We start from the raw sequence: 13,874 nt of genomic DNA on the forward strand, positions 1-13,874 counted from the left end.
TAGACAGGACCCCGTCTTGGTGGCCGTGAGCCAACTCTGCTGGTCATTTAACTTCCAAAAGCACCCAAGAGCATCCTGCCACTCAGCTATATTCCAGCCTGGACACATGCTACTGAGACTGCTTCCCCAATGGTTTCACTGCATGCGACAGCCATATTTCAGAAGCTGCTCAAGACAAAATGCGATAGCCAGCTAGACGGCTGCATTTCTGGGGGGCGAGGGCAGACATTCCTAGTGTCTAGCCCAGCAGTGCAGTCGGAGTGCTCTCATGAAGTTGCTGTTCTCCCCAGCCCGCCTCCCACCCCTCCTCTCCAGAGTCCCAGACAAGGGTCTGAATTTGCTTTCCGAGTCAAAGCTCTTTCAGAGCAGTCTGTCCACATCGAGGGGGGATGCAACCCGTGGGCTGGAAGCAGCCCGCCAGGCCATTCTATCCGGCTGGTGGGGCCCCTAAAAACTAACTTTAGTCTTCCCTGGCTGCCTGTCATGCAGGCCCTGATGGCTTGCCAAAAAGACGGCTTCAGCAAACAGCCCTCCACCTAAGATAATTGCCCACCCCTGGTCCACAACAAATCAGTTCCTGCAGAAGACTGAGCCATCTGATAACTAGAGATATTACTATACTAGTTGGGGAAGGGAAGAATCTTCATGCACTGGCAGAGATGCATTTGCTGCTACTTTTTAGGGGTGACCAACCACTGTTTTTGCATACCCATCAGTGACGGTCTATATGGCTGGACTTCAAGCAACATGGCTACTTCTATCAAATCAGAGGCACACATAGAAGAACTTCTAACAAGTAGCACATGGAGGGTGGAGAGGGAGTGGGACACCTGTATCCGAGAATGAAGTGAGAATTTCTCCCATCTAACCCCCGCCCCCCCATGACTGTACACTTCAGCTGTGGTGCAGCAACCTGCCCTCCCCACTGGTGCACGGAGAGTCAGATGCTCTCAGCCCCATGTTCTCATGCCTTTATGGACTTGCAACAGTCAATCCTCTTTGCCCAACCAGGCATGAAAGTAATTTTAAACAAGTCATGGACAAGAATGACTTTTAGAAGATGGAGGAGACTGAAGGAGCCTATGCCAAGCTTCCCTATGCAGCACACCAGTGCTTAGGCCCCTGCCAAAGCAAAACGCAGTCCTGTCCAATATGAGGGGAACAATGGACAGGGATGGAGCCATGCAGTGTCAGTTTAGTGGCAGCCATTAGTAGAGCTGTGCTGGCTACAAAGCAGAGCAACAAGGATTCCCTCCATTTTTTTAATTGAAAAGTTAAGCTCAGAAATGGCTGAAGGGGATGCAGGAGAGTTTTATCCCCGCACATCTGGCTACAGGGAGCTGTACTAAAACTGGGTTCTAGCCCAGCTGCTGTGGTCAGGGCAGGAAGACAGCACTCAGCTCACCAGGAAAGGGAGACAGATGCTTGTTTCCGTGCAACAGGGCAGGAAGCACATGGATGGAGATAAGTCTGGTACAGCAGGCTAAGTCCCACAAAATGCTGCATGAGATTAGTACCATTGGCCCAACCCAAGGAAGCCCTGCTAGGCTGGAGAACTGTGCTCAGCTCTGCACCAGGGAGCTTCTACTGCTCTGTTATTAGCCCAACTCCATTCACAGCTACAGCAAGAAACAGGTTACTCCCTGAAGCATACACTACAGCCTCAGATATCCGAGTTCAAGGAAAGCCTGACTGAGGCTTACAGCAAGAGCCCACTCATGGGACTACCATAGTGAAGTGGACAAGGGACAGATGCATCACGACACTCCCTGTTGATATTTTGAGCAACAGTGCAAGGACTCCCAGACCAGATGGGTATGTGGAGCAGCAAGAGTCTAGAAGCCAACACCCTGAAGGCTGCTCACACCCAGCCTCAGCCTAGAGTGCAACCCATAAGGAAAAAACTTTCAGAAACCTCCTGACAGGAGGACTTGAGTGTAGCATACATCCCATGCACCAGGGGCCCAGGCAGGGGAAGGGATACTTCACTCCTGTAGCATTCTCTGCAGGAGAATCAGAGCTTCACATCAGAAGAGCTCCGCCCTTCAAATTGCTCAAGGCCATGGGCCCAGGATCACTGAGACAAGGAGGTTGGTGGCTCCAGATGGCTGCATCCAGGTCTTCATCTCTCCACAGTATATGGCTGGTTGCTCCAGGTGGCAGAAGAGGCCAGGACCAGAAGGACCAAGGAGATGCGCCTGGGGCTCTGGAGGAAGTTCCTGCCCAACATACTCTGTAGACAAAGGCTGTCAGCATCCAGGGGTAGCTTCACCCTTTCGCTAGCAGCAAGACACTGTAGTCAGTCATGGATTTCAGATACCAGGTGCAGGCCTAGACTTCTGATACAACACTGATGTGGTACAGCAGTGGTAAAGTATCTCTCCTGAGCACAACCCCAGGCCCCGAGTGGGGTCCCTTCCCTCAGCCAAAAGGAGTCCCAGCTTTTAAATATGTCATTAGTTCTGATCCAGTGCAAGGAAGGAGTCCATTGCCAGAAGCAGTACAAGAGAGCCATCAACCTAGTTGAGAATTCAGGCCCTACATCCTCCTCAAACACCAGGGCAGACCCAAAACTCTGCCCAACCCATGTCTTGGCACAGGAGACCATGCAAACATGAAAGAGGGATAGAACAAAGCATATGCAGGGCAGCAGCTCAGGAAGACAGGCCAGGGGCAGGGAGGACCTGCAGTAAGCCCAAAGGCAAGCACAACTGTGCAAGGGTTGGATGACGCGTGTCCCTACTAGCTCCATCAAGTGGGGAAAACCCACCACTCCCACCACCCTCCTTACTGCAGAAAGTTCCAGGTCTGCCTGAAGAAAGTGGCAAAAAGGGTTCCTTGTGCCTCCTGAGCCTACATCCATACTTGGGAGCCTTGTGGGCCCTCCTGCAATTGTCCTCTTTCTCTAAATCAATCTAGAGGTCTTGGAGTCTGGCAAGGACAAGGCATGCCCCAGATGTTAGGCATTAGGCTGTGCTGCCACATTCTCCCCATATACAGTCACCAGGGACTCAAAACAGCATCCAGACAAGATCTCATCCAGAAACTTGTGCGCCACATGCCTTCTGCCTCATAGACGACCACAGGGAGAGCTACAATTGGTGTGTCCAAGAACTACACAGAGCATTCAGGCCATTTGGAGACCATACAGCTGAACAAGAGATTGGCGTTCCAGCAGCACTGGCCTCTGTGGTCACTCCAAGCAGCCAGTCGAGGTCTAGAATTACTGGCCAGTTGCATGCAGTTCCCCCATCTTTCATTATGCTCAGGCAGTATCTGAGCATGGACCTTCTACTTGGCCTGAGGGAGTCCACCCTCTCATCTCAGTATTGTCCCCATTGAGGCATAAAAAAAACCAGCTCACAGAAGCCTGGTAGCTAGGGTTGCAGGGCAGTTCAGGCCATTCCCACCAGCTAGCAAAACAGCTTCTTATATTCCATCCTTTGGTCAGAAACATGCTCGTCAGCTCCCAGATCAGTCCATATAACTGCCTTCAAGGGCAGTCTGGAGGATGTGAAGGAACATATTGCTATGGATTCCATAGCAATATCCAAGGGGGAAGGAAGAAGGGAACTAGTCACTCTCATGGAGTGAGGCCAGACGCTAGTAATCTGAACACAGACCTTGGACTGGACTCCCTGTGGAAAGGGCCATCAGGCAGTTAATAACCAAGTTAAAAACTAAGCCTACTCCAACGTGGGTGGTTTTCTATCCTTCAAGACCTAGAGCAGTTGTTCCAAGAGAAAGATTCAGAACAGCCCAATGTTAAATTAAAGACAAACTTCGACCCCATCCCTCCCTGACTGATTTGTAAAGCCAGGAACAGCTTTGGACCTGGGGAGCAGCTCTCCACACCAATAGGTAGATTACAGTAGCATCTAGCAGCCCCAGGGGCCAATTCCTGGGGAAGACTGCATACCCAGTCTTCTGTCTTTGCTGCACATGTACCTGGTCACTGCTGCCTAGTCCTTGCATTCTGTTCACCTCCTAGTTTTTCCAGTTCTGCAGCATGTCACGCAGTCTTCTCCAAGAGAGCTCCAACAGCTCAAAACACCCTCCCTGCAGGAGGGTATCAAGGCATGGGCATCTCCTTCCTGGTATGGAAGCCAGAACTGCCCCACATCAGCCCTTATGAAGCACCTTTGCGGGCAGTGGCTCTATCTGGCATTACTATCATCTTCACAGAGGCAGGCATTTATGGCCATTGTCATACAACGATTTGCAGAATTCCAAGCCATTCAGAGGCTTTACATCAGCCACTGGCATGCCCTGTCCCATAGATAGGGATGACTGCACCAACCCCACAATCCAAGTTTGGATCCAAAAAAAGTCAAGATCACTGCATCTAGGTTCGCCAAGCTACAAAGTTAACTAGACTGGAGTTGTTAATTTATTAACCAAGACTATGCCTCCTAAGTAGGTAGGCCTTCTTACCAAAAATATGCAGTAACTCCTTGGCAAGGTAGGACCTAGTAATTAGTTAGCACTTTTACTGCAGGCGCTGCCTATCTATCCCTTCCCGCAGCAGCTTGGATTTTTTCATTGAAGTCTCCCATCCAAGCACAGAACAAGTCAACTGTCTCTGGTTATCATACCACCTTTCTGGTGGAAGCCATGTTGACTTAAATCAGAGTCAGAGAGGATCCAAGATGCTTTCCAGATAGCCTATTAGATTCCCAAATTACTACATCTCAAGTCCCATCCCGGTGAAGGAACTTCACTCCCCAGTTGAGTGGAATGAGAAATAGTTTCTACTTTAAGATCCCACATGCCCTTCCCCTCAAGCCAGTATCAAAACCTGTTTCCCCACAAGCAGCATCCCTGTGCCTTTTCAGTGCACTAAAGTTGCATTCCAGCCTGTTTGCAGGGGCAAGAAGGGGGAAAAGGAGGTGCACAATGCTATGCTAGGTCACCAAACTTTGCCCAGCTAAAAACCTCCATCCTTAATAAAGCCAAAATTCAATTCTTCCATGAACAACAATTTGCTGGAGATCCTTTATAGCACAGCATACAATTGTTTTTTACTTAGCAAGGAGATTGGTTTCCATAATATCTGCAAGGCAAGAGTGACCATTGGTGTGTAGTTTCTGATTACAGACAGCCTTAGGCCAAACCAGGCATTACCATCTTTGAGGGAGAGCACTTTAGATTTTAGCTCTCGCATGAGCATTCATTCAATGTAGATTAATCCAATGCAACTATAAGAAACTCCAAACTGTTAAGCATATACTGTTAACCCACAAAGAAATTTAAGATTAAAACAACTAACTGGCTAGAACAGAGCAAAAAGTAGGCCAGAAGTTCCCGGTGGTTTATAGCAGTGGGAGGTTGCCTCACAGTTGGTCACAAAGATGCAGAGACAAACTCCTTGTCAAGAAGTGACTAAGAACAGCCATGAGGTAGGACACCAGTATCTTTGATGATCTAAACTTTCCTGCTTTAGGGTGACCCACCCCCTGGCTGATGTAAGTTAGGGAAAAAGATATCCCTATAATAGAATAACTCCTTTGCAAGTTATTCCTGCACCTTCCTCAGAGGCATCTAGTACTTTCCAGTACTAGACAGACCTAGCTTGTTGGTCTCCAAATTGACAACAAAATCCTAGACATGGGATTAGGAACAAATACATAAGCATCTTAGAATCCAAGTGTATTCCCCATTGAGTTGACAATAAGGGGCTTTGCACCTCCAACCTGTAGAGCTGTTGATGAAGGATGATGTACGGGGGGCGGGGGTTGTAAAAATGTACTCTACTGCTTAGGACACCTTCCAGCAGTAGGACTGATAGGAGCATTTTGCTTCAGCAGAGATGGTGCTTGCATGATCAGGACTAGGACAGGTGTGAGGAAACAGTAGCTTTATGTTCCCACTCTCAATTGGTTTAAAATGCATGCAAGCAAAGAATAGGCTTCCTTTATTTGGAAGAACCCAAGCATGGGACTTCTGATTTTTCTAGCAAGTAGGATGTAGCTTTTGCTAGAAGAGACTGTTCCCAAGGCTAGGCTTTACTAGAAGACCCATCTTGGGGGGCCACATGAAATTAGAGCCCCCTTACATCTAATGATTGTGACATACCTGAGAATATCTACAGACAATAGAAGTACAAAAGAGAATCAGGAAAGAGTACTGTCAGAGTCATAGGGATGTGTAAAACTAGTAACTGGGTTAACACAACTGAGAGGTCACTTTAGATTTGGCAACACTACTGTGTGCAGGCAGTGGTATTTGGTAGACTGTTGGGGGGAAAGGAAGCAAAAAGCCTGGAAACCAAAGGGGCATGCTCATAGGCAAACCATGAAAAAAAATTTGTAGATGATTGCTTCTGTGCGCTCAATACCACTGCATTTAATTGAGATTGTAGATACGCATCTATTGGATAAGCCAGCACAGCCAAACATAAAAAAAAGATACTCCAAGTCATGCCTTTATAACCCAGAGGAGGTAGACAAGAGCCAGAAATACAATGGGACCACCATTCTGTGCTGCTCGGAAGGAAGTAATTAAGACAAGCTCGTTATCCACAACCGCTAGCTACTCAAGCACTGCATTGTAAGGAGGAGGGTCACTGTCAGGATGCAGCAGTACAGGGTCATTAGATTTGAATCTACTTTTAGAGAAGGCTTCTTAGGAAGAGCAAAAAAGGCAGCCGACTCCCAAGAGGGCAGATTACCAGGGACAAGAGATGGCCAGCACGGTTGCATAAGGTACTCCTCAGATGTGGTGTGAACAGAGTAAAGCCTACTGAAAGCCATCCGCACCCCCCATGGCTGGGGAGAAGTTAGAATTTGGGGTCATTCTTCTGACAACCCATTTTCCATCGTGGCTGGGAAGTAGCCGAGGCAAGGCAAAACATCCCAGCTAAGCCCAACCATTTTTCCAGTAAACGCAGAGCCAGTTTGGGAAGTGGGCTCCACTTCTAGTGAGAGACTTTTGAAATAGGTGTCTCAGACAGGGGCAGGGCAGGCCAGAGCAGGCAGACTCATCACTTCTCCCCTGAGCCTGGATCTCACATGCCCCTGTGGCCCTTATCTTTTGGATTTGCCCATTTAAAAGTACCTCCACAGGTGCCTCTGAACCTGCTAGCAGGCACTGCTGGGGGAACTGGACTGACATTTAAGGAGTTACTGAATCCCGAGCAGTGTTGGGGGAGGAAGGAAGACAGTGACAGGGGAGGGACTGTTTTGGTTCCATTTGTCCAACACTTACCAGTGGGGATGTTCATTCGGACAGAGATCCTTGTTGTAATATAAATAAGAAGCATGAGCCTACGCACATGCACACAGTTAAGCAAACTTCTGGCTAAAGCAGCTCATATACCAAGACTGAAATGAAGGTTTCCAGGGAAGGCTGTAGATACAATATTTGCACATGGGCAAAGCATTTGGTGCAGTCTCCCCCTCACACTCCACGTTCGTTCAGAATACCCTGCATACATAGGCCGTCATGTGAATTGACGACTGGTTTAAGAATTGTAAACAAAAGATAATGATAAGTGGTCATGTATCAGTTTTGGGTTGCTGGGGGAAGAGGAAGAAGGTGTCTAGAGAAATAGAACAGGGCTGATGTTGCATCCCGAGTATTTAACATTTCTATTAGTGACTGGGGGGGCGGCAGCAAGAGGCACATTCCTATCATTTGCAGATTTCACTAATCAGGAAGTGCTGTGAGAGCTAGGGACCTAGAGATTAGACAGACAGAGAGGCCAAGTTTGGGAACCACTAAAAGCACTGCATCTGGGAAGAGATCAAGGGGCAGGCGGGGGGGGGGCGGGGGCGCACGGGGGGGGCAGGCGCACAGGGAAATCATTCCGCAAAGTGAAGATGACTAGAGGCAGCAGTGCTAGAACCTAGTGGGCGATCATGGACTAGGGTTTTGCTAAAAAAGTTTTCAGAACAACAGGAGCAGACCAAGCTGGCCAGTGCAGAGGCAGGTCTAGAAAGACACTAAATCAGGGGCACATCAAGAACAGCAAAGCTGTTTCAGGACAGGGCAGCATAGAAGGCAGAAGCATTAGATGTGGTACGGAGGAAGAGGCCCTGTCCTTGCTGCCGAACTTGCAGCCGAGTGACCCTGCATTGAAAGAGTTTAAGTTCCCCCAACAAACCATCACCAGTTCAAGTCACTTATTTCCGTCCCAGAGTGTTCCATGAAACACCATTAAGACAGCAGCAAAACAAATTACTCTGCAATTCATTTATTTCCTGTATGTGTAATCTCACACGTGCATTGAAAAGAGATGACAACCAAGGAATGGAAGGCTGGGGGGGAGGGGAGTGGGAGAAGGGAAGTCACCCAAGGTGATCCTTTTAAAGACACCAGTACAGAAGAGAAAGACCAAAACCCTGGTAGAAGGGCTGCAATCTAAGGCACACACCTGGCTCGAGAGGCTACCCTGCATCCGCTGCAGTTCTGCCCTTTTTCCATAAGGCAGGGCTCCATCCTGGAATAAGCCTTTACACCCAAGATGCCTCTTCTCCCCATGCCTCTGTGTAGAATTACAGGAAATGCTTAGCAGGTATGACCCACCCATCAATACCTCTTGATGACACTGCTCCAAACAAGGACAGCAGAAAAGACCCACTATAAACACTGTGGCCATTGATCAAAGCCATTTTGGTTTACTTTGAGTCTTTGATGGTACAGCTATACCCTACCCTGCAGTTTCCTATACACTAACAACTGCAGACTGGCCACACTTGTACCCAATCAAAATGGAAGGGGCAACAGTTTTATTCTCACTTGCCAGCTCTATCCCTCCCCAGAGACACATGCTTGAGCCCACTGTAGATGCTAGTCTTCTCCAAAAGCAGCCAGCCCTGTTCTAGCCTCCATTGTCACTTTTGGATGAACCAAACTTCCCTGATTTCTCACACTGCAAAAGAATGTTGTCACAGTGCAAATGGTATTTGAAGGACACTGGGCTTCCTAGTGCCCACTCCACTGATTGAGAGCTACACAACCCTCAGCAGAGGCAGCACTGAGAAGTGACATTAAAAAGATGTCCAGTTTTGCAAAAATTACTTTTTACAATGCTTGTTAGCAAGCTACAGGGTACACCCAGCAGCAGCTGCCAAAACAGAATTAGGTTTTGCCAGTTCTGTGACCTGGCACACTGGGCTGGAGCATCATGGATTTTCCTGTGGGGCTTTGCAGGCCAATGAGTAGTCAAATTAGGGTGCTGGGTACCATTCCTCCTGGACTGGTATTTTCTATTAGCACTTCTTCCTGCATCAGGAGAACATTAACCAGATGTGCCTATTCTCTGTTGACCTACAGGGGTGTGCATAAAAGGAAGTGCCCCCCAGGAAGAAAGAAACCCGTAATTCAGTCAGCTCACTAGACACTGCATGTGTGCTGTGCAGTGTCACTGATCCCCCACCATCAGATCTCTTGTATGCCATGCGCTATAGAGGGTGTCGCCAGAAAAGAAGATTCTCTACCTAGAAATAGAAAATTCAGAAGAAAGAGCAGGTGTCATCCATCATTGACTGCTGGACTCCATTTCACTCCGCTCACCACTAACACATCCAAGCTGCTCTACAAGCAGCATTGTGACTTCTCATAGCCCCCACCAAGCAATTCTACGTTGAACAGAGCACCTCGGAGGATTATACTGATCCAGACAGCAGCACACACTACCTATACGCAGGGATCATTTGCCCAACGCCCCAGGGTGGAAAAAGAACATGGCCACCATTCTGCACCAGCCCTGCTACACGACTCTCTAGGAGGGGGAGGGAAGAAAAGCATCTTGTGTGAAAGATGGAGAACACTGTCTCGCCGCATTCCCATGGCGATGCGCAAAGAACAGTTCAGACTGCACATGGAAGACCACCATCTTCCTGCTTTCTTCAGAGACTCCTTGGAACGGGACAAAAATTCAGGAGGGCACGGACAGCCATTACCAGCAATTCCCAGAGGAAGAGACTGACATTCAGGTAGAGGTGGACGCTACGGCAGCCAGCAGGAGCTCTCCCACCACCCGCAGCACATAGCTACGAGGAAGCAGGAATAGTGCAGCCACCCAGCTGTGCTGAACAGGTTACATGCAGGGGAACAATGCCTCAATTCAACCTCTCTGCCCCCACACAGGACTGGAACAGTCACCGTCACCAACTGCTTGGTGTGGCACAGAACTAGGTAGAGTCCACCCAAGAGAATCAGGGAAGAAGAGCAGCAAACTTGGACATCCCTCCCATGTTTCCTCCATCCCATATACAGCACTGTCTCATCCAAAGGAGCTGCTGTAAAGCTCACAGTCTCCGATATATACACAGCCAAATGCATGCTTACATCTCAGCAAACAGAGGCAGCCTGGACATCCACACAAGTTCCAGGTCTTGGAAAGGCTGCGGGGCAAGGGGGTCCTTTGAGTCATGGGAGCTTTGGCACCCAGTCTGGAGTAGGAGTAGGCACCCGAAACCCGCCCCCCCACCTCCATCAACAGAGCACTAGCACCATCGTACACCCGACCAGCAGATTCCCCCTCACCAGGGTCAAGGCAGTGGGGTGGGGCGGGAGGGAGAAAAGCCACATTACAGGTCAGATGTTTCCAGACCTCTCAGCCTGGTCTACAAGAAAAGCCACCAGGGCTGGGAAAGTCTCAGCATGTTCCCAGGTGAACAGGATGCCACATTCAAAGCACTGTACTGGCCCCATCACATGCCAAGAATCCTTGCACGACAAAGGCAGGTAAACCAGGCACCCATTAAGGGTGGCACTTCAGAGCCCACACTGATGGTGATGGGACTGGGGTAATTTGGTGGCATTCAAAGTTCCCCCCACGTTTCCCTCACTGGAGACCACAGGTGACCAGGTAGAGAGAAGAGGTGTTTACCCTTCTTCTCAAGAGGGGCTGTGCAGTAGACCCTTGGCCAGCCACCCAGGGAGAGTCCCCTGCAGTACAGATACAAGTAGCATCTTTTCACTACTGCAGGTAGTCACTCTGTCCCGTAGGAAGGCAACAGAGAGACTGCTGGGCCTGAGAGTTGAGCAAGGAGTTTGCTTGCCTGCCAAGACAGCCTGCTTTCCCCTAGTTTCTCTGTGAGCCAGAGAGAAGCTAGCATTAAGGGGGGGGGGAGAGGAACCCACAAGCCCACCCGTGGTGCCAAGCCTGAAGACAAACATTTCATCCCCCCACTGAGAGCTGGGCACGCTGCACAAGTCCCACAAAACTTGGAGCAGCTTCGCTCTGCGCCGTGAGCCGCCTGCACAAGAGATGCTTAGAAAAAGTTTAGGATTTTCTTTTCTTTTCTTCCTCCTTGCCTGTTGTCCTCTTAGTTAGGCCCTTCCAGGTCCAGCTCCCCAGCCCAGACATGCCGCCTGCAGGGCTTCTGCATCCCAGGGCACCTCTGCGCAGCAGGCAGATGTGGGGGCGCCTCCATCCTTCACACCTCCCACCCCAGCGCCCCACAACAGTGGCGGGAGGAGCCCGAGTCAAGCTGGAGACGGGCCAGGGAGCCACAGGGCAGCCCACACCCCAACGCCAGCGCAGCCAAGCGCTGGGCTCTGCCCCTCCTCCGGGACCCCCGAGCCCCCAGGACCCAACCCGGCTGCTCGGGAAGAGGCCAGGGCCAGCCCCTACCTCCTCCTCGATGCTGGTGCTACTGCTGCTGTGCTCGCCCTCCTTGTTGAGGCTGCTCATGGTGGGGGCGGCGGGGCAGAGCGGGCTCGCCCGGCTCCTCGGGACCGTCTGTGTGCAGAGCCCGCACGGGACGAGGGGCTGCTCTTTCCGCTCCCCTCTTCCGACCTCTCCCTCCTCGCTCAGTCCTTGCCTGCCCTCCTGGTGCGCGGGGCGGGGCGGTGCGGGGCGGGTGGCGTGCGCGGTGCGGGGCGGGAAGCTCGGTGCGCGGTGCAGGTGGGAGCGGCGGCCGCGTGGCTATTTGTAAGCGCGCCGGGGTCACCTGGAGGCGGCCGGGGGGGCGGGGAAGGTGCCAACCAGCCGCAGCTGCCGGGCCCGAGCGCAGCCCAGCGCCGTCCCGACCCGCTCATCAACGGCACTTGCGGGGAGAAGAAAAGCGGCAGCTTTCCCAGCCCCCGGGCGGCGGGGGGGTCAGGCCGGCCCCTCGCCCTGCATCACAGCCTCCCGGAGCAGCCCGCAGCCAATCCCAGCCGCCAGCTGCTCCCCCGCTCCCGCCCCCGCGCTTTTTTTTTTCCGCGAAAAAACTTTGGAAACTTCGCTGAACTTTTTTAAAGGGCCAGGCGGCCTTCGCCGCGCGCCGAGCACCGGGCTGGTGGGATGCGCGCGCCGCCCGGCCGGGGAAGAGCGGGCCGGCGCCGGCTCGGGAGGCGGAGGTCGCGGCCCCCGGGCAGAGCCTCACCTGCTCGCACCTGCACCCGCACCCGCACCTGCACCCGCACCCGCACCCTCCCCCCAGCCCCTTCATCAAATGCAGGATACTCTGCTGCCCCTGCTGCCCTCGCTTGGCTCAGCCGCCTGCATGTAAAGGTCTAGTTGCTGCTCTGCCTTTACATCAGACACGGGAAAGAGGGAGCAGTAAATGCTCTTACTCCAACCACAGATAAGATCCCTGGGTTGTGAGCATCTCGGCAGAGCATTGCCACACACAAAACCAACAAAAAAAACAACCCAGATCCAATGCCTGGATTTTAGCAGTTGCATTTGCTCAGGGTTGGGGTCATGACTGAACCCCTGTTTCTGTGGCCCTGCTCTACCAAGAAGCACCTGCATCTGTCCACCTCTTTCCATGGCACATCCGAGAGAGCTGGACTTCCACTTTGGCCAGCCAGCAGGATACAGTGGGAGGGCAGGGCCAAGTGGTGGCTGATCCAGCTTTTTACACAGCCCTCCCCGAAGCCATTCTCACCTTCCTAGTGTTCCCAGTTCTGGCTCTGGGGATGGGGTGGGAGGGCAAGGGGAGAGAGCAAGAGTGACAAGGAGGAGAAATCGATATTTAAAAGAGGCAAGGATGACTAGCTGCCTGGACACCCTGTAAGTGCAGGGGAATGTAAGTGGCTTGTCTCACATCCATGTGCTGGTACTGCCTGCCTTCCCAGCACATAGTCTGTACACAAGTGGGGTTTCCTTTGTGCAGCTTGTGAATGTTGATAGTGATTATTTGTGTCATAATGAAACATGCAATAAAGATGGAACTCAAACCCCCAAGGAGGGAAGGGGCTTTTACAGGAAAAAAGCACTTATTTATTTCTGTGCGACTGTGAATAATTAATAGTGTGTGTGTGTGTTGGGGACAGGGGATTGCAAACAGTCCAAAAGGAAGCATCCAACAACATGTCCTGGTGCCTCCATACACCCCTTGGGTCACTGGGCAGTCTTTGTTTGTAGAGCTGGCTTGTAGCACTAGCATCCAGTGTTGCCCTAACCCTCCACCCTAGCCTGAACATGTAGTTTTACTAAGGAACAAACATAACCGTTCCTTTTGCGTCAGTGAAATCCAGGCCTCGGTCCAGTAACACAAATACTTGAGTCTGATGTCTGGATCCAACCCATCTCGACCTCCCCCTACAGACTCTAATGTCTAAATACAGAAGAGACTGGCTTCTGTTGTTTACCACTTGAGGAGGGGGAAGGTCAAAGCCAGTTAACAATCATGTCCTGGCATCTTCTAACCTGCCTATCATGTAGTTTTCTATTCCATTTAGTTTGCCACAGTGGCTTCAGGTGACCAAAAGCCCCAAGCAACCCCTCAAGTTACCTGGGATGCCTGTGAATGCACTGAGCCTACCACGAGTGCATTTGAACCTCCACAATCCTCCTTTGCCCAAAGAGGGTGAAACACCACTGCCCTGTTCTCCTACAGGTTCTCGTGCCAGCAGACCTGGTTGACTTCTGGTCCTCAGTTCTCTTGCAAGCAGACACCCCTGGAGAGCACCATGCATAATATCAGCAAAGT

At 51.1% G+C, this 13,874-nt stretch overlaps 1 protein-coding gene across 6 annotated transcripts in view; it reads right to left on the reverse strand.

The window, feature by feature from the left end:
• Positions 1–12,135, reverse strand: part of RBPMS2 (RNA binding protein, mRNA processing factor 2) — a 56,768-nt gene extending 44,633 nt beyond the window's left edge. For 2 of the 6 annotated variants that reach the window (XR_016439357.1, XR_016439356.1), the window contains exon 1: positions 11,585–12,126. Coding sequence is in view for 4 of the 6 variants with exons in the window: in XM_090029220.1 (XP_089885346.1) it covers positions 11,585–11,644 (60 nt within the window). In the remaining 2 variants the exon portion in view is untranslated. Of the gene's footprint in view, positions 1–11,584 lie in introns of all 6 variants that reach the window. The other 4 variants (XM_090029220.1, XM_090029223.1, XM_090029221.1 and 1 more) reach the window with 4 other exon arrangements.
• Positions 12,136–13,874: the final 1,739 nt, after the last annotated feature.

This window comes from Crocodylus siamensis, chromosome 15, assembly GCF_052110815.1.
Source record: "Crocodylus siamensis isolate JL-2025a chromosome 15, ASM5211081v1, whole genome shotgun sequence".
NCBI classification, from domain to species: Eukaryota; Metazoa; Chordata; order Crocodylia; family Crocodylidae; genus Crocodylus; species Crocodylus siamensis.